We start from the raw sequence: 21,601 nt of genomic DNA on the forward strand, positions 1-21,601 counted from the left end.
GTAATCTAATCGGGATAAGACTAAGGCCACAATAACAGTTCTTCGAAGCTCCTGAGGAATAAAAGGGAACACCTTCCGCAGTAGCTTCAAAATGTAGAAGCAAGTGGAGGTTACATGGTTGATCTGGTCAGAAAACCTCAGTTGATCGTCAAAGATGATCCCCAGGTTCTTAGCTTTCATAGAGAGTATTGGGCACATGCCCGCCTCTACCGGCCACCATGGGTGATCCCACAGGGACGGACCGCCACCAAAATCTATGACCTCAGTGTTATCCATGTTGATCTTAAGGAAATTATTGCTCATCCAGCTCATGATGTGCCTCAGACACGCATGGAATACAGCAGCTACCTGCTCTGACTTTTTTGATACCGAGATGATGATTTGGGTATCGTCGGCGTACGACACAAACGAGAACCTATGCTGCCTAATGAGACTGGCGAGAGGTGTCACATAGATATTAAAGAGCGTTGGTGACAGTGCTAAGCCCTGTGGGACTCCACATGGCAGATGGAAGGTTTCTGACTACAGACTCTCCCAGTATAGAGCTTGCTCCCTATCTACTAGGAAAGAGGAGAGGAGGGACAGAGCCGCCGCCCCAATCCCCACCACCTTCAGCCTTTGCCCAAAACCGTGTGATTCACGATGTCAAATGCTGCTGATAGGTCAAAGAGGATGATGATGATGATGATCGCCCCTCCGCCCCCCATCCACCTGCCACCGGATTTCCTCCGTTGCTACAACTAACCCCGTCTCATTCGAGTGCCCTGACCGGAAGCCATGCTGACTGCAATCCAGCAGGTTACTGCTGACTAGGTAAGATGTCAGCTCCTGGTTAATTGCTCTCTCAAGGATTTTAGAAGCCATCGGTAGGCACGAGATGGGGCGATAGTTCTTAACCTCAAGTGCTGGCTTTTTCAAGATGGGTCTGATAAAGGCCTTTTTCCAGACAATATACCAGTGTTTCATTGGCATACATGGAGACCACATGTTCTGTGTCCCCCACTGTAATTCCCCAGTCTTTAAGCCGGGTCCTGAGTGTTACTGCCCAAGGCTCCATTGCGAATAGGAGAGGAGGCAGGGGGCAGCCATGCCTAGAGCCCCTCTTCAATCGGATCGCCCTAGAGCTTCTACCCCTGTCTAATCCTGGCTCGGGGGGGAACGTATACAGCAATGTAACCCATTGAAGAAAGCTTGCACTCACCCCCATTTTTAGGTTGAGCTGAGCTTTGCAAAAGCATGCGTTGCACGCTCTGCGAGGCATAGTGTAGTAGGGTAGGTTTTAAAAGTGGAGTGGAAACCCCGCCCATAATTTTCATTGGATGGTGTCATTGTCCTTGGTAAATGCTGGACTCCGATTGATAATGAGGCTTCTTAGTCCCTCCTTGTTACCGCCCAGTCTCTTTTCGTGACTGCTCTTCAGGACTGGATCTTTTACCTGCGGCGTTACACTGTCTCCATTAGTCGGAACGCACTCTTTTGTTCATTCGGCTTCGGCGGACGCAATGCAAATATAAACAAGCGGCTGCCTTTGCGCAATAGCAATAGCTTGTTTATTTTTGCATCAGCTTTCACTTTAACAGCAGCTAATGGCCAACCCCGAGAGTGCTGTGTGGGGCGGCAGCTATTGATGCTGGTTTCTGTTGTCCGAACTTTCACCTCAGCAATTCGAAGGAATATTGTCGACCTCCGGACCGGTGTGTCACCGCCTGCATCCTGGCATCTACTTCAGTTATTACTCCCTAGCTCGTGTCCCGCCTCCCCCATCTGGCTTGTGCACTTCCCCTCCCCTGCCACAGCAGTGGTGTGTGCCTGCGCACAGCCCCAGAGCAGCAGTCGCACAGAAGCATTGTATTCCCTCAAACCCAGAGGAGGCTGCACCATGCCTGTGCTCTCCCTACCTCGCCAACCCTCCGGCCTGGCATCTCTCTGACCCAGCCCGCTTCCCTCCCATGCCCCCAGCCCCTGCCCGGCTGTCATGGTCTAGGGATCCCCGGTCTCCAAGAAGGACTGTCGCTGGAGAGAGGCAAGCCTCCGGTTGCTAAGGTAATGAGACATGGACCCCTAACACTGCCACGAGAGGGGGGGTTCTCCAATTGCTGTTTTCGTGTTAGGGAATGGACAGGCTGCTATATATATGGCGCCGCGGCCAGGGCGACTGACGCTGGAATCTGGGGATCACGGTTCGATCCCCGGCGCCGGTGGCAGGTTAGCCCAACACCATGTGACTCTGGGCAATAGCTTGCTTAATCTTCCCGACGGCCCCCAGCGCCTAGAGACCCTTGCGGGTGATTGTGCGCTTTACAAATGTGGATTTATTATTATTATTATATGTGTGATGGACGTAAGCAGGCAGAATATGTGCTTTCACATCTGCACAGACCCGGAAGATAGTACCAGCCACCACTCCCCTGTGACTGACTGTGGCTTTTGTGCAGTTAATCCGTCCCAGGGGTCGGTAAAAGGGGGTGGACTGGGAGGTGTGGGCCATGGGTAGGTGGGGAGGGGTTGGCAGGACACTATGATGCTTGGGAGAGAAAATGTGGGAGGCTTAAAGGCAGGTGCAAAAATGCATTGAGTGTGTTTGGTGATGTGTAAGCAAAGGAAACACATGAAATGGCGAGCTCTTTTTGGAAAATAGGGACCCTCCTAATTGTGTGCACCTTCACATCCTAAAAAAATCAGGACCGGTGACAGCGTGGGAATTTTTGTGGGGGAAGGGTGCTAATATTGTTAAATTGTATTAATATATTGCTGTTGCATGTAAGTAGCTCTTTATATTCTAGCAACCCCTTGGGGGTCATTTTTGACAGTAAACTGTCATTTATGCATCATGGAAACGCAATGGTTTCTTCCTCGTTCTTCACTATAAGAATAATTAGGAAACGTCTCCCTTACCTCCCTATCAACATGATTAAAACTCTAGTCAGCACTCTGGTGATGGCACGCATCGACTACTGCAACAGACTCTTTAACGCCCAAGAAAGAGCATTTAACAAGCTGCAGTTGGTGCAGTTGGTGCAGAATGCGGCAGCCAGACTGATTACAGCAACACCTAAGTTCAAACCAATTTCTAAAATCATCAGACAGCTCCATTGGCTGCCGGTAAGACAGAACAAAATTCAAATCCTTATGCATTGCTTTTAAAGCAATTCATGCCTCTGGACCGGCGTTTCTGAAACAATCCCTATGTCCTTCCAGGCCGGCACGGTCTCTACGATTCTCCACAGCAGGCCTCTTAGAGGTCCCAAAAACAAAGAAAGTATCATGGGGTGACAGATCTTTCAGAATTACAACTGTCAAACTTTGGAATAGCCTACCATATCAAATTAAGATCAGCACATCCTTGTTAACATTTCGTAAGCAGCTAAAGACTTGGCTTTTCAATTAATAATCCTTACCATACAGTAAGTGTATCTACAAGCACCGAGACACCTACGGGTATTTGTGCGTTCAATAAATCTCCTAAATAAATAATTAAATAAAGCGTGCACCATAAATTTAACGGCTTCTTTGCGCTCGTTTTTTTACCCCAGGAGAAGAACAATAGTTACTTACCTGTAATCTGTGGTTCTCCAGTATTGGTGTCTTTCATAGATTCACAGCCTGAATCATTCCCCGTCGTCGGAGTGGGAGTCCCACGGTACATAAAAAAGTAATAGTATGCTAAAATATATATAGCAAATACCAATTATACCAAACCAGGAAGTAAAGTAGCCCCAGCTACAGTAGAAAAAACATCCACATTAGTGACTATCCCTGTCATTTTGTATAGCCCAAACTGCAGCCAATCAGGCGACAGCACCCACTAGAAGGTTCTCCCCAGAGGCTAAGACTGTCAGATTTTCTCGCACGGAGTGATAGTAAACCAATGTATCCTAAGAGCCTCTGAAGGGGAGGTGGGCGGGTGCATGTGAATCTATGAAAGACACCAATACTGGAGAACCACAGATTACAGGTAAGTAACTATTGTTCTTCTCCAGTATTAGGGGTGTCTTTCATAGATTCACATGCCTGAATCAGAGTAGATAGCAGTAAATATCCTTGCTAGGCAGACGCCATAGTAACCCAGCTTGTCAAACTGTGCACATTATCATGAAATATATAAAATGCATTAACGTAGCCCGAAGCATGATAAAATGCATCTAGTGAAGAATGTTCACACTGAAAACGGTATCAGAAGCGTCTGACTGCAGGAAAAAAAGGAGGTGGGAACAGAGGCTCACCTTAGTTGAAAAGATTACATAGAACTGCTTGACACATGGAAACAGCGGTCTCACTGGCTGCAACCAACAGTAGTGATTGGTGAAAGCATGCCTGCTAACCTAGGTTGCCGCTCTGCCGATGTGCTGGAGAAGAACTCCAGCAAACAGAGCAGTTGAGGAAGACATTGCCCTGGTAGAGTGCGCTCTAGGGGCTGCTAGCAAAGCCGTCCAACTTGTGCATGGCAAAAAATCGATCGGAGCAAAGATCCATAATGCAACCGTTCGCCAAGATCCGGTTGGGTTTTAACTAATCGTACCCTAGTTAATAATTAATTGATCGGATCTGCGAAACCGAACTATCCCTTGTAAGTAGAACATTTGAAACCTCTCCTACTATCAAGTGTATGTAAAACCCCTTTGGTGATAGTGGTGGAGGAAAAGATGCCTTTAAATTTACCGGCTCGATCCGAAAGAAATTCCGGAGGCACTGTAAGTATGAATTTCGGAGTAACTCGAACCACCACAGAGTTATAGTGAACTGTATGAGAAGGCTAAAGAATCGATAAGACCTGAACCTAACTGACTCTAATAGAGGAATGTCAAAGCCAATAAAAAAGAAAATGACACCTTTCCAAGTCATCTTAGATCATCACTGAGGATAGGTTCAAAGGATAGCACATGAACTGCGCCATTACCACATTGAGATGTCTCGATGGTAATGGACGAACTGGCGTAGAAAAAACATTCAGAAAATTCCTTTGAAGGATTGATTTATATTTTTTGAAGAATAAAAAGATGTGGTCCCATCTCGTCGGCATCTGGAGCTGCTGCCAGTAAAAAACTAGTAGAGTTGCATGAGGCAATCCTAGTAAAAGGATGACGTACAGCCGAACAATATCAGATACCGCAAAAAACGTTTCCATTGGAGACCTTGTCCCTGTTATGGCTAACACTTCCTTGCAAACCGCAGGGATGTTTAGATGGGCGAACCAAAGGTAATCAGGGGCTAGGCCGCTGACCTCAAAGATGGCTGTTCCGGGTGATAAACCTGGCCGCTCTGGAAGAAAAATAGATCCGGAGGTGGACACGACCAAATTGATTCGCACTCCGACTGGAAAAAAGAGAAACTCAGTAAACCAGTCTTGGCGAAGGCATCAGGGGTAAAGAGGAACCCTCGACACCACTCTATCTTGCTCTTCCGCAGAACTTTGAGACCCAAAGGTATCGGTGGAAAATGGAAGCAGATTGAGATCAGTTGGACGACAAACGCATTTCCCTGTAAGTCCTTGTGGGGATGCCAACTTGAAAAGAACCAGTATGTGCTGTTCCTCTTGGTCGCGAAAAGACCAGATCTGGATGCACCCCTCTGCCGAAATTTGAATCCACCGTCCTTAGAAGAAAACTCACTTGAGAGCGGAAATTGTCGTCCTGCTGAGAGTGCCTGCCAGACTGTTTCTTGTACCAGGAACATGCAATCGCCAGAAAGTTGAGTGTGCGTTGTATCGCTCCAGCCCATAGATCACAGGCTTCCTGAGGCAACAAAGCTGATCTAGCCCTTTGTGTTTAGTGACATAGTGCATACCAGTTGTATTGTCTATGCGCCACAGTACAGTTGTCTCCTTGAAATTATTGCACAACAAAATTGGAGGGCAAGGAATATGGCTCTTCGCTCAGCAGAATGATGTACCAAGCCCCTTATATGAGGGCTCCATTTCCCGTAGACCTTCAGCCCCTAAAAGAGTGCTCCCCGAAGGATGCGTCTATGGTGATTGTGAAATTTAATACTTATTGAAGGAAAAAACACACCTTGTGTACAAATTTCTGTCTTGGATTCACCCAAGAAAAAACCTCTCGCATCGAGGAGTGATTGTAATGAGATCTTCAGATGAATCAGAGACCTGAAACCACTGCTTATGCAGTTGCTTTAGCAGCTTTATCCTGTGCAGAAGGACACCAACAGGATGCAGGTGGAGGTCATGGCCAGTTGAAATTTCAGATGAATCAGAGACCTGAAACCACTGCTTATGCAGTTGCTTTAGCAGCTTTATCCTGTGCAGAAGGACACCAACAGGATGAAGGTGGAGGTCATGGCCAGTTGAAATTTCGAGAATCTAATGAAATAGGCTGTAATGTACGTAAAAGAAACAGCAAGAAAGAGCTGCAGGGTTCTCATTCGCAAGAGACAAAACACCCTTGCTGGATTTGCATTGATTGTTGTTCCTAGAAAATCCTGTGTCGTAACTAGGAATAATTAGGTCTTGACATGGTATATTGATAAAAACCAGGCATTGAAACAGTGACTGCAAAGTCTGGATGTACTGGATTGCTTATTAAGAAGAGTGATCCTTCTTAAATAAACTTGTCTCAGAAATGATGAATGCGTATGTATTGCAGACACAGATAGCCTGCCAGAATCTAGATAAGAATCACGTGGAGTGAACCGAGAGTCCTAAAAAGATAGGCCTGTGATAGAAAATGATTATAACTTAGAGGAAAGAGCAGCCACGTCCCGTGCTGTGGAAGGATTGGCACCTGAACCTTGACACTCTGAAGGTCGAGTGCACTTGTCAGGTCCTCTGGCAGTAACATTTGAAAAACCTTTTTGAGGTACAACATTTGAAAATTTTTTGCGCAGAGATGACAAAAATCCGGCGCTACATTTCTGACCAGCTAGTTGATGAGGAACTGAGAGGAAAAAACCTAACTCCTTATTAGATTCAGAACCACTCCGACGGTCCCTGATGTATCCATAAGTCAATTTGTGAATGACTCACGTAGATGAGGTGAATGCGGTCACTATGAAGGCGAAGCAGAAAAGAAATAGCCAAATTCTAGAGCATGCCCTTTTGGCATCACAATTAGAATTCCCCACAGATAAATGGCATCGGTGACCAAATAAAATCCCAGAGATATTCCACCCTTATCCCACTTGGAATGGACTAAGGATGGGCTCTAAAGTAAGTCGTAGTTTCCTGGAAAAACGGCTTCCTGTATACGATTTAGAGTCGAATAATACAGTTGTATACCAGATACTGGGTAGAACTTCTTGGAATAAAATGTGAAAACTGTCCTCGGGCACCACGAAAGGGTTGATCCCCGTACTGTAGAGAACCGAAGGCGCGGTATTGTCTGGACAATATGATGGCCCAGAAGTAACATCTATAAAAAGGTACGGCCATTATCTCAGTTTGAACTTGTGGGCGAGGAACCAAGGGTTCTTCCAACCCTAACTTCGCAACACAATACTGCAAAACTTGGAGATGCAATGTGCACTGCACGGTGCTTTGTTGATGATGATCTCCTTCCATTCTTTTTGTTAAAAATTCTAGAAACGTCAGTTTAGGGGTATTCATGGATACGCACATTCTGTGCCCCTATGTCAAAATTGATCGTGTCCAGAGAGCTAAAAGATTGCCAGAGAGCCACCAGCGCCGATCTTTGGCTTAAGCAGAGCTCAAAATCTCTGCCAATCTAAAATTAAAAGAGAAAAAACTTTCCGCCTCTATCCTGGTGACAAGGGCTTGACGAAAGCGCGTCACCGTTCCTTACATGAGAAGGGTAAATCCGTCAAAATCCGCCGGAGGATAGAATATTAAAGATTCATGCAAGATCTCGTCAAAGGACAGGACATGGCATCCCAAAGAAACCAAGGCTAAGAGTCTGGCTAAGTCTTAAGCCATTTCAAGAAAATATGGCGTCGAGTAAAAAGACATCACTCCATTCGGAGGATCTTGCTGAAAGGAGGCTACGACTAATAAGTAGGCTAAAGGAACACAGTAAATAAACCCAACTGAATCAAGCGTCAACGAACGTAACAATGGACTGGGTACAGCATCAGAGAGGTCAACCAAAAACGTGACCCTCAGTGTCCGCATAGGAAAACTGTTGCAGACTTAAACTACTATGGATGTGACAGCTGACGCTGTCAGTCTACAAACCCTCCGTAGACGTACTACTTGTTGTCCACAAAACTGATCCTTAACTTGGCCAACATTCAACAATAAAACTCACCATCACTGAGGATGTTTGATGAACAGAGTATTTTGTCGACTTAGAATGTCGTCGACGAGCCTGCTATTGACTAAGCTGAACTGTCGTCAATGGGTGAACTGTTTACGGACCTAAAGCCTGCGGGCCAACTGCTGATGTGCCCACTGTTAATGGCCCCAACTGCCTGTTGACAGCCAAGAGATGCTGGGTGCCAATGGCCAACTGCTGATGGACCACATGTCAGAAGGGCCACTGTCAGCGGCCCACTGGTATTGAGCCAACCGCCGCCAAAGCTTTCAGTTGACTATTTCAGCTGAATAGGCTCTCGAACGTCGACGAGAACCTTCCCCGTCGACGAGGCACCTCACCGTCGACGAGACTCTTCACCGTCAACGAGGCACCTCACCGTCGACGATTGCTCTTCACCGTCGACGAATGCTCTTCAGCGTCGGCGAGGGACACCCTGCACCGTCAACGAGGCCCGTCGTCGACGAAGCTCCCTCGTCGTCGACGAGGCTCGTCGTCGACGAAGCCCCCCTCGTCGTCGACGATGCTTCCCGTCGACGATGCCACCATCACGGTCGACGAGGCTTGTCGTCGACGAGGCTAAACTCGTCGTCGACGAGGCTCACCATCGACGAGGCAAAATTGCACTCGGTTATGAGGCTGTTTGTCGACGAAGCTCTTTGTCGGTTGCGCAGCTCCCTGCGACTTACAACCAGTGCATAAGAGGGCACTGTCAACAGGATCCTGTAGCCCTTTGACACCGTAGAGCACCAGTGACGGCAGAGATTGTCGTCGTAGAATACAAAGAGCGTCTTGTCAACCAGCTGGCACGTTCTCAGAAGAAAAGTGCGCAGAACGAGTCTAAACGCCTAAGAGTAAATCTCGTGGGCGTAGATGTGGGAGGCAGACTCAGAGTAGGTCAAAGACCCTTTACTGTTGAAGCAACCTCAGCTGGTGAAGTAAAGCCAAAAACATCACTGCAACATAAAGGCGCCATATAAAGAAAGAAAATCCTCCCACATCAGAAGGGGGGTAGCCAAATCACAAGAACATCCCCTTCTCATCCTACCATGTCAGCGACAGGCAGAGAAAATGATCCATATATTCGTGAAGATAACCGGAAACGGTCTCAGCTTTCCACAAGTGACACAAAACGGTCTCAGCTTTCCACAAGTGACACAGGGTCAACAAATAGACTTCATGTAAGCAGACATCACAAAATTTAATATACATATGAAGTAAATGAAGAAACTGAGCAGAGCTCAGGGAGACTCCCTTCACACGACGTGCGGTAAAAAATCTGACAGCCTGAGCCTCTGGGGAGAACCTTCTAGTGGGTGCTGTCGCCTGATTGGCTGCAGTTTGGGCTATACAAAATGACAGGGATAGTCACTAATGTGGAAGTTTTTTCTACTGTAGCTGGGACTACTTTACTTCCTGGTTTGGTATAATTGGTATTTGCTATATATATTTTAGCATACTATTACTTTTTTATGTACCGCGGGACTCCCACTCCGACGACGGGGAATGATTCAGGCATGTGAATCTATGAAAGACACCCCTAATACTGGAGAACCCGTGACTTGCAGCCAGAGCCGAGCCAACTAAATTATCCAATTGGCAATTGATAACATTTTATATAGCCTAGTTTACCATGTGCATAACACTCTAAAAACCAGTTGTCCCTATCACCTGGCTGAATGTATCTGCCTTGAAAGGATGAAAGGTGAGTTAGCCCAACCAAGAGTGCTAGCCGAGAACTGAAGTTTGCGCGCACACCTCAGCAGCGAGCGCTTAACATACTGGGGTTTGTTACCACCTACGTAAGATTACTGGGACCAAACTCAAGTGTTTGTTTATGCATAAAGTATGTTCGAGGAACTCATTCCCTCGAAAAAGGAGGCGCTAAAATATAGCGTCTATTGCAATACAGGTGGATAGCCAAAACGCCGAGATTAACAGGCGCAGAGGCGCCAGCTTGACTGTGTTCAGTGTATCGACCTTGGAGGTGAATGTCGCAGTGAACACTCGTGTGACAAATTCATGCCGTGCAGGACGTACACCAATTTTAGTATCAACTTGACCTAAGAACAACCTGACTGGGTTTAAAGTGAAACTTGTGACTTCTGGGGTGCAGCCAATCCAATCACCTACAACACAGATTAAATTATGCTAAAAAATAATCAGCATGTCTGCACCAGTTCCATTAGCGCCGCGCAGGTGAAGTCCTCCCAGAGGCGCTAAATAGCATCCAATGGGAAGCTTAGGTCGAGCCTAGCGTTGCAGCGCATGCGCTGCTCGCTCTGCGAGGCATGCTGTAGTAGGGTATATTTTAGAACTGGAGTGGAAGCACCGCCCATACTTTTCCTTGGCTGGTGTCATTGTCCTTGGTAAATGCTAGCTTCCGATTGATAATGAGGCTTCTTAGTCCCTCCTTGTTACCGCTCTGTCTCCTTTTGTGACCACCCATCAGGACTGGATCTTTTATCTGCGGAGTTACACTGTCTCCTTCATTAGTCGGTGATCACTTTTGTTTGTTCATTCGGCTTTGGCAAAGGCGGCCGCTATGCAAATATAAACAAGCGGCTGCCTTTGAGCAATGGCGATAGCTTGTTTATTTTTGCATTGCACTTTAATTGCTGCAAGCCAAACCCGCGAGTGCTGTGTGGGGAGGCAGCTATTGATGCTCGTTTCTGTTGTCCGAAGTTTCACCTCGTCAAATAGGGAAACCCTATGTGGAGATGTCCACAATAAGTACAAGCTAAATTGTTTTAAATATAACGAGTATTCCATTTAATAAACATATTTTAAACTTTACACCTTGTCGTTGAGGTGATATCGTCCAAAGCGGCTGATGCAGTAAATTAAGAGTCTGCTGACAGGCCCTTCCATGTCGTCGCAAACTAGACACAACAGACTTACAATATATCACTATTAGTAGGATCGTCGTAGCCAATGAGACGTTTTTTACTCTCACTCATTTGCACCAAATTAAGACTCGGTGTGCCATCGGTGCATCATACGCTCCCACTTTATTGCTGACTTATCCGCTGCACTTTTCCGTAAGTGAACTCTTCCATGGCGGCTGGTGTCATAGTGATTACCACACTGAGCTCTTCGGCGCCTCTACCGCCCCAACCCTGAGCGTTTGGACATTACTCTACTTCCAGCATCGTCTCATTGCCTGCATTCCTATTCATTGTTGTTCGCCTCCCTACTGAGGTGACGCCAGCTCTCCGTTAAAATGGATTCTTGATCGCTTTTGCTTACCACTGACATTACTGTAGTGCCTCGTGCACGTTGTACCGAACTAGCACTAAAAAAGGGAATATTATCTGAGTGGTTGCTAAACTCAAACAACTGTTTTCCAGGTGTTTGCCTTGTCTGTCCCAAACACAAACCCATCATTTGTCCATGTGTTTACGCCCCTGTGAGGTCGAGGGAGAGGCCTGAGCTATCTTTCAGTGCGAGGCAACTGCCTTTTGCTAACTGCAAGGCCGGTGTAAACAAGCATTTGCAATGCAATAGGTATCTCATTTACGCAGGTTTAAGCTATTGGCATTGTAGATGACAATGTGTTTTCTTTATGTTTCAAAAACCAGAACATAAATAAAAATCATTTGCATTTACAATGGAAATAGCTCAAACTCGCCCAAATGAGAGACCTATTGCATTGCAAATGCTCGTTTGTAAGGTGGCCCATACATACAGCCAGGCCACCGAATTAAACACTTGTTCGATATCCAGCAGGGCTACCGCGTGGTCTTCCGTCATTAAACTCTGGTCATGCCAGACATGCGCTAACTGTCGGAGATTGAACATGGTGCTGCGGCGTGGGATAAATCCTGCCTGGTCTGGATGGATTAGATAAGGCATGTGAGGAAGTAGTCTATTTGCCAGAATGACACTCAGTATCTTTATATCAATATTGAGGAGCGAAATCGGCCTATATGAGTTTGGTATCTGTGGATCCCCATCTTGTTTGGGGATCATTATTACCAGAGCCTCCTGCATAGAATCTGGCAACTCTAGTCGCTGTAGGGCTTCATTGTATACCTCCAGTAACCGATCCCCCAGCTGCAGAGCAAATTGCTGGTACAATTTCACCGGGAAGCCATCGTTCCCAGGCTCCTTCCCTAGCTTTAGTCGTTTAATAGCTCCCAGCCCCTCCTCTTTCGTGATTGGGGCCCCAATGCTTTCCTCCACCTCCTGATCCAATTGGGGTAATTCCACTGCAGCCAGAAACTCCGCTATGGTCAACCCTCCAGGCTCCACTGTACACTTTGGCTAAATGACTGGCGAAAACATCCAGAAAGCCTGCGTCTGGACTAACTTTCCAATCCGTATCCTGTAATTGCAATATTGGCCCCTTGGGTGTTTCCCTCTTTATTTACCTGGCTAGCAAAGCTCAAGATTTATATCCCTCTCTATGGAGTTGTTGCCTATATACCGTATAGTCATATTTTTCTAGTCGCTTCCATGCCTCCAGTAATTCAATTCAGGCCTCCCACCACTCCCCCCTCCTCTGCAGGGACCCGGGCAGCAATGCTTCTAGCTTGGTCAACCTACATTCCTGTACTGTAATTGTTGCCTGACCCCATACATTATATGTATGCAAACGACCCTAAGCATTAACTGTACCCTCTTATACAGCCTTACGGATCACCCACACTACCACAAATCAAGAGTAAGATGCTATCTACTTTTACCTCTGCCTAACTTTGGGGTTCCACTGGACTCTGTGCACACTATACCTCATTTTGGTATAGTATATATAGAGCCAGCTTCCTACACGCACCAAATCACTTGCTTACATCGAAAAAACTGCCCCTTTTAGTGCAACGGTCTAAAACATGTAAATGCTTGCAAAATAACCAGTGTTCGTGGAATATGCAAACACTGGTAAGATTTGGCAGATGGCTCCAAGTTGACAAGGCATGTTTCCAATCCTTGGGTTTCTTTTGGAAAACAATGATCAAGGACTGGTTACTTAAATTCAGGAAGATCCAACGTAGATCTACTAGGACCTAATATATTACAGATTTTCAGTATAATCTCAAACTACGCAAGTGATTTTCATTTAGGTTCCCGGTGTTTTTTTCCCAGGAGGTGGATATCTTGAAAACCCAGGATGGCACAGACCCCCTCCTGGATCTAGTTTGGATGACAGTGCTTTAATTGATTCAACTGAAGACAATACTGGATTCAATGCCCACAATAAACTGATTAATACCTTGGCCTGGCCGCTTGGAACTCCGCTTACATAAAACCATATTCCTAGAAACTGGTCAGCATTGTTTCAAAAAGCTTTCTTCTGATTTACAATATGTACATTCAGAAATAAATGCAATACCCTGGTACACTGCAGCTACCACATTTAAGACTTAGTTTGCAATACCCTCAAACAGCTGTAAGGATCCAAAGGCAAGCAAAGCTGTGGTTTAAGAGAGGAAATTGGCTTTTTACTGTCGTGCAATGTAGACAAAAAGACAAAATTTACCTGAGAGATCACTGCTTTCAATGCGCCTCAGATCAGCGTCTGCCCAGTAGAGCTTGCCCAGTTTGTTGTCCAGGGCCAAAGCGATGGGTTTACTCAAGCCTGTGAGTACAAGCACCTCACGCTCAGTGCCATCCAGTGCAGCCCGCTCGATCTTTGCTGACCTTTCTTGCAGGTTAGTGAAGTACATGTACCTAAGAAGGTGAACAAAACATAGCATGTATAAGTAGATAACAGTAACTGCAAATTGCTTCAATAAAATAATACACTGTCCATTATTGCCTACACAATTTAAGTAAACAAAACAGCTTACTTTCAGTTATGCAACTGTCTTCCTCTCTTATAGAAGACAGACCTGAAAGTGGACTGACATGAATTGATTCTAAGTTTGGGTATTTATATTCTACAAGTCCATGGCCTTCATTTGAGGTCTGTGATGAGTGTAGAAATTATTTAGTCCTACTGTCAAAGTCATCGTGTTGGCTAAGCAACTGCGCATAAGGAATGGCAAACAGTCACATTCATTTGTAGAAATCTCCAATCTTAGAAAACTCAAAGGGAATAAAGATTGCAGAAGAAAATACAGACATCTTGCTCCAAAGGCCAAATAGGTCATCATTGGGAACATAGTCAAACAATGTTTCCTTTCTGATTACTCTTCTGCTAACGTTCCAAAAGAAGTACACTCTGATTCTTAGAACACTTAGCAATGGCTGATGCTCCAAAACGCAGAAATACGCAGCCTCACCATTCCCAGGAAATCACAGTTCCTAGATTATGACAGTTCAGTAAAAGTGGTAGAAAAAAATCAGCCTATTACTAACTGAGGTTCGTATCCGTCAAGGAGAGATTAGAGATGAAGTTGAGTGCTGCTCTCTTCTTGTGGAATGCGCTTGTGGTTTTTCTTTCCACAGTAACTCCTGATGCCATATGGCATCTTTGTATTTTCTGGGCCATCAATCTAGCTATAGTTGCCTTCTTACTGGTGAGCCATCTGAGGCCTGTGCACAATAAGCAAAACTGTAATCCCTTTCTTTCTAGTTGTGTTTGTTGCCTAAATTTAGCACCTAACAGCTTCTGACATCTAGTGAGTGAAGACCTTGTTCTACTCAAGATTTTGGATGCTGGGAAAAAAGCTTGTAGATGTATGGTTCGCTTCATGTGGAAGGGTGAGACCCCCTTTGGAATGAAGTATGGGTTTATTCGAATTACAACTCGGACTTTGTCGATTTGAAGGTAAGACTTTTTCACTGTGACTGCTTGCAGTTCGATCACTCGTTATAGGAACATGAACCACCAAAAAGGCCATGTAGAAGGTTAAGAATTTCAATCCTGCACTCTGCATCAACTAAAAGGGTGGTTCCATGAGTTGGATAGGCATAATATTAATAAGGTCCCTGTAGGAAGCTGGCTCTTTAAATGACATCTCAAAATGAGACATTGTGCAAAGAGTTCAGGGATTCCCTTATAAGTGGACAAGGACTTGCTATGGCAATCCCAAGGTACTCTTCTAGGTAGTAGTGTGGTTGAGCAGCCTTAAGCTGATCAATGAAGTGCAAGATATCTACAAATACACACAATAGTAAATAAATGAGACACGATAAGAAGATACACACCAATTTTTAAAAATACCATGCATCTTTATATATGTTTAGGCCCCAGAAGCAAATTGTTCAGGTAAGTATGTTTTTAAATAGGAATTATTTTCAGTTCAAAAAGTCGACAGTGCAATTTTTATAAGCTGCAATGTTATCCTGTGGGAGGAAAAGTCAATGCGGCATTCAGGTAGTTCATCGAAATACGGGACCAATCTCCAGGAGTTAAGGTGAGTGGTGGGCAAGGTCCAAGACAGCACCAGCAGAACACCACGAGCAGCACTAGGGTGGCCAGGTGCAGAGGTGCAAAACAGTCTTGGGTGCCGAATGTTACTCTATGGGGATCGGTTTTCGTGTAAAGAGGCTGCTGGCTCAGACTGGGAGGCCTGGGAAGTAGGGACACCTTTTGTCCTCTTCTCCACGGCCCAGGGGCGACGGGTGCAGAGGTGCCGTTAAACATTGGGTTCTCCTTACTGGGAGCTGTCGCGTTAGAGGGGACCTGCGTGTAGTGGCTGCTGGCCATGGAGTTCGCTTTGGGGATTCAGCAGTTGCAGGAGAAGTCGACTTTTGGTGCAATTGTCAAAGTCAGCAGGTAGGCCGGCAGGGTTGGCACCAGGTCAGTTTCTGGGTCTTCAGTTCTTGCAGGATGCAACTTCACGTCCTTCAGGTCGGCAGGATCTGATTTCCCGTAGCCATGGGCTACACTAAATACTGAATTTAGGGGCGCTACAGGAGTGTAGGCTAGAAGCCAATGGGCTACTTACCCTTGGGGTCACAATCCCCCTTATATGACCACTTCCTGTGGGAAGTGGGCATAACCCTGACCCATAGTTCCTAAGTGTGCCAACACAGATGTCCACTTCTGAAAAATCGTACCCACATCAGCCCTAGGCGTTGGTACGCCTATCTGATTAGCTAATTTCCCACTTGTACAGGCAGGAGCTTCCATGAAGCTCACCGGCCTAGGAGTACTTATCAGAAGGTTATCCTGAGGGAGGGGGAGGAACACACTCTTCCGTGCAGAGACCAGTCAGTGGTAGTTCTTTGTAGTGGCCAGCATGCATCTACAAATCCACTATTAGAATCAGGGTGGTTTTCTAAATACAAGATGCTTGATACCAAACATCACTAGTTTCAGTCAAGTATTCTTTAGCTGGGGCACTCGTTTTCACCAGTGTCCCGCACATGTTCTGAAATGGCTTCCCTGTTTACGTGCACTGGCAGTTATGGAACTGACCAGCACAGGGGCATATCTGCTCATGCAGGTATGCCCTCACATGTAATCCCAAACCCTCTACCTTAGGGCTCTAAGGCGTGCTATATGGGTGATTTACAAGTACTACATTCAGTGTTAGAGGACCTGGCACACAGAGATGTGTGTCAGGTTGTGTTTTCATTTTTTGTCTGCACCAAAACACACAGCCTGCGATAGAAGCCCTGCCTGAGTTTGGTGAGGGGTCCCTGAGGGTGGCACAATTTGTGCTGCAGCCTGTGGGGGACACTCTTTAGTACCTCAGGCCCTGGGTAACATGGGCACAATTTACTATGGCTTATAGAGAGTGCTAAAGGCATTTCCAACTGGGGGAACAATTGTATAGTTTTGGAAAGAGATCTGGCACTGGGGACCTGGTTAGCAGGAACCCAGTGTACTTCCAGTTGAAATCACATCATGTACCAGGCAAAAGGTGGGGGTGTAAATAATCAAAATAGGGAATGAAGAGGTAATGCTCTGAGCGCAAAATAGGTGGATACGTCCTCCTTTAGTCAATATATGTGAAACAAAAGTGATTCACCCTAGAATAGATAAACAACTGTGTTCTCCCAGACTAAGTGTGTCTCCTACAACGGTGGAAAGCACACAGCTTTGTTTAAATACCCCACACACACCAAAAGGGCCCTTGGTGTCATGCTTCATCATAGTGGTCTTCCCGTCCCGCTGCAGGACGGGGCGTGCTGCAACCTACGACTACGCGGGAGCACTCATTTTTAGAACAAAACTATGTGTAGTGTAGGAATGTGAGTGGAAGGGTCAGGAGTGAGTGAAGGAGTGAATTTAAGTTACAAAATACCTGGCTCTTTGGAAAGAAAACTTTAATATTCCGTTGAGCTGGTATTATTAAAAGTGGGGAATGAGTTGGAGATACAATGCTATATTTTTTTGTAATTGAATTGTAGATAAATAGTTATGACAAAAGATTTACTTATTTATGCAGTCACTTATATACATGTTAAAAACATAGAATAACGTATCAGTCATGTACATTTGTTAAGCAGAACTAATGAATATCTATATTGTTTTAAAAGAATTATTCTACATGTTTCTACAAAGCAATACACATATATAGGTACATCCCTATAGTACAAATAAAGGATTATATACAGAGTGATATGCAGTATATTTATGTTTGTGTATGGTGGTTATGTGGGGGCGAGCCAATTCCTGAGTAGTTTTCTGAAGATAAGTTGGTAATCAGTGGATCTTATGTTGGGGAGTAAAGAGTTCCGCAGTTTGGCTGCTTGAACAGGGAAAGATGTGCCACCACTGTTTTTTTTTTGTACCCTGGGATTTTGAGGTGAGGTGCCACTGTAGATCGGAGGTTGGTTTGTTGAATGTTCTGTGATTTTATTTCTGATGAACAGCGGTCCTGTTCCATGTATCGCTTTGTGGGTGATATAAAGCAGCTTGAACGTAGATCTTCTGGCAACTGGTAACCAATGCAGGGCTTTCTAGGCAGGGGAGATGTGGTCTTGCGGTTTTCTACCGAAGAGTAGTCTGGCAGCTGAGTTCTGAATCCGTTGCAGTCTTCATGGTCGTTAAAACTGATCCGTGGTAGAGATTATTAGCGTAATCGAGATTGGACAGAACAAGGGAGATGGTAGCCTGGACCTTATGTGGAAATCACAAATGTGGGAAGATTTGTCGCAGAGATTTTATAGTAACAAAGCTTGATCTTGCTAGTTTGTTCACTTGGCCACAAAACTTCCCACTGACATGGTGTTTTACTGATTAAACTATAGAGTGCCAAGTGATTAAGCGCAGATTCGGGATTGGTTTGATGCAGTTGTTGATGTTGTCTTTGTTTATTGTATGTAATTTCAAGATACTTGATAAGATGCAGACTGCAACTTCTCTCTTTTTTCAAAATGTTGTTATTCATATGTTCATCACCCTACGGAAATCCTGTACTGATCTCTTTAAAATCAATAAAATCTATTTAAAAAAAAAAAACTATAGTGTCCAAACAGTGTTTGGAAATTGAGTTTTTGCAAACATTTGTACATCACCAAGTAAAGTGTTCTGATTTGTTTTGCTCCTATTTAAATCTTTGTTTGCATCACACTTCTGAATTGCAACACACTTTTTTTTCCATAATTCCTGATGTATTTTAAAATATTTGTACTATTTATTTACAAGCTGTTTAAATGTTGTGTGTTAGAAAAGAACTGACATCTTACAGCCTTTTGTTTTACAATGATTGTAAGAAAGCTCGCTTCACAAAAAAACCTCCAACTGTAGTAAGAGAAAGAAAAGTGTAAACAATGTTCCAGGTTAAGATAAACAAGTTAGTTAAAAGAAACTGCTTTGACCTCTGACTTTGCACAGACTGCAAATGTGACAAGATAAAAACAAGATTTAAGGAATATGCTAGTATACATCTGTTCTTGGCATGTAGAGCTGCAGAGTTGTACACTTAGCAATAGATCGCCACCTGTTGTTGGGCTCGGATGATTGCAGGTTGTTGTCTTGGAAGAAGTCTTTGTAGTCACGAGATAGGTGACTCCTCCCTTGGACAATACTGCGCATGGTCATCGACTGCATCCTCAGATTGTTTTTCGCCATGATGGGAAATGGAGTTAGTAGAAGTAAAGAAGGATTAGTTACTTACCTGTAATCCTAGTTCTCTTCCAGGGGTATACTCATTAAAGTCATAAGCACTGAATTATCTCCGCCCATGAGCGGGAACCCGGAACACATAACAATATACATATATATGTGTAAATATATCAAAAAGTACATTGTACTAAAATAATTATACACATATACATGTATAACAACCATAATATGCAGCCTAACATATACACATAGGCTAATAAAGCCAACCTTACACACGTTCTGAAGCATGAAAATATGCTAAATATAAATGCAATAAACAGGCATGAGCCCAAAATGCATTTCATAACCATGAAAAACTTTTATTTTCATCAAAGAACCTGTTGTAAACAGTTATTAGCCTAAAAGGCTGCATATGAAAAATTGTCTGTGTACAGAAAATCAGACTGGCACCCTGCCTTTAAGGCCCCAGAGAATCTGCACACTTTGCCTTTAAGGCCTCTAGGAGAACTCTGTTCCCATCATGCACCACAGGTGACAGTTAGGTCAGTTCTTTTGTACGGTACAGTAAACATTAGCAGGAAACTGCCCTTAAAAACTTTATATTATATATTGAAAACTTCAATGCCACTGCTCGCCCGGGGAGGCGGGAGGGTGCTTATGACTTTAATGAGTATACCCCTGGAAGAGAACTAGGATTACAGGTATGTAACTAATCCTTCTCTTCCAGGGGATACTCATTAATAGTCATAAGCACTGAATAGAGTAGCAAGCTCATACCCACTAGAAGCGGGCGAACAGATAAACGCATAGCTATATTTCAAACAACACAGTGGTTAACTAGAAGTAGCAAACAAATTTCTCAGTGATGCCTGTCCCACTTGAGCATCTGTTTGCGCATCAGAATCCAAGCAATAATGGCGTGTAAACGTATGCACTGAACGCCAAGTAGCTGCTTTACATATCTCTGACATAGCCACATTCCTGAGGAGAGCTGTTGTAGACGTTTTTCCCCTCGTAGAATGAGCCCTAGGTCTACCTGATAAAGACTTGTGGGCTAGCTGATAGGCCAGTAAGATACATGACACTATCCATCTAGAAATGGATCTCTTGGATGCTGCCAAACCAGTATTCGTAGGACCATAGTTCACAAACAAACGGTCTGTGTGTCTCATTGTCTTGGTTTTATCTAAGTAAAACTTCAAAACCCTTTTTAGATCTAAAGAGTGCAAAGCCCGCTCAGCCGGACTTGAAGGGTTTGGAAAGAAAGTAGGCAATGTTATGGATTGGTTAATATGAAAATCCGACACCACCTTAGGTAGAAAAGAAGGATGAGTCCTGAGCACCACTCTGTTTGCATGAAAAACTGTGTACGGTTCCTTGCAACACAGAGCCTGAATTTCGCTCACTCTACGAGCAGACGTGATAGCCACCAGGAATGCTACTTTCCAAGATAAGTGCTGCAATGACGATTTATGTATGGGCTCAAAGGGTGGGCCCATCAACTTAGTCAACACCACATTAAGCTCCCAAGGTGGAGAAGGAGACCTGACTGGAGGAAACACCTTTCTTAATCCCTCTAGAAAATCCTTCACCACAGGCATCCGAAAAAACGATATCTGTGTTGGCGATTTTCTATAAGCAGTTATTGCAGCAAGATGGACTCTGATAGAATTAAACTGCAAACCAGACTCAGCAAGATAAAGAAGATAAGGCAAGATCACCTGTTCTTGGCCTCGAATAGGGTCAAGACCCTTGCTCTGACACCAAAGAAAAAAGCGTTTCCACTTAAATCCGTAGGATTGTCTTGTAGAAGGCCGCTTTGCCTCTTTAAGAATGTTCATACACTCCGGATTTAACTGTAAATGCCTGTACTGGATGACTTCAGGAGCCATGCTGCCAGGCGCAGGGAGGGCAGATTGGGATGAAATACACGCCCCTCCTGTTTGGACAGAAGATCCGGGCGACAAGGTAATCTCCTGTGTGGCCTGATTGACAACTGGAGGAGATCTGGGAACCACCATTGGCGTGGCCACTCTGGGCAAATCAATATCATTCTGGATTTGGTCTTGTACATCCTGTTGATCACTGCTGGTATCAACGGTGTCGGCGGGAAGGCGTACAGCAAATTTTGACACCAGTCTATCAAAAGGGCATTCCCTTGAGATCCTTTCTGGGAGAACCTGGACGCGAAGACGGGGCATTTTGCGTTTGCCGCGTCTGCGAACAGATCGATGTCTGGTGTTCCCCAAGCCTGGAAAATGCTGTGCACGACTTCTTCGTTGAGAACCCAGTCGTGCGCTTCGACGAAGTCTCTGCGGAGGTCGTCCGCCTGCATGTTGAGGCTCCCTGGCAAGTGAACTGCCGTTATGGACAGGTCTCGTGCAAGTAGCCAGTGCCAGATGGTCTGAGCTTCTATGGACAGAGTCCTGGACCTGGTACCCCCCTGCTTGTTTAAGTAATACATTGTAGTTGTATT

The 21,601-nt window shown here is 45.0% G+C and overlaps 1 protein-coding gene across 1 annotated transcript in view; it reads right to left on the minus strand.

Annotated features, from left to right (window-relative positions):
• The window catches only part of LRP6 (LDL receptor related protein 6), a 1,212,873-nt gene that overhangs the window by 373,298 nt on the left and 817,974 nt on the right, over window positions 1–21,601 (minus strand). Inside the window, exon 15 of the mRNA XM_078673499.1 lies at window positions 13,699–13,889. Coding sequence (XP_078529625.1) covers window positions 13,699–13,889 — 191 coding nt within the window. The remainder of the gene's footprint in view (window positions 1–13,698; window positions 13,890–21,601) is intronic.

Source organism: Lissotriton helveticus, chromosome 1_1 (genome assembly GCF_964261635.1).
Source record: "Lissotriton helveticus chromosome 1_1, aLisHel1.1, whole genome shotgun sequence".
NCBI lineage: Eukaryota > Metazoa > Chordata > Amphibia > Caudata > Salamandridae > Lissotriton > Lissotriton helveticus.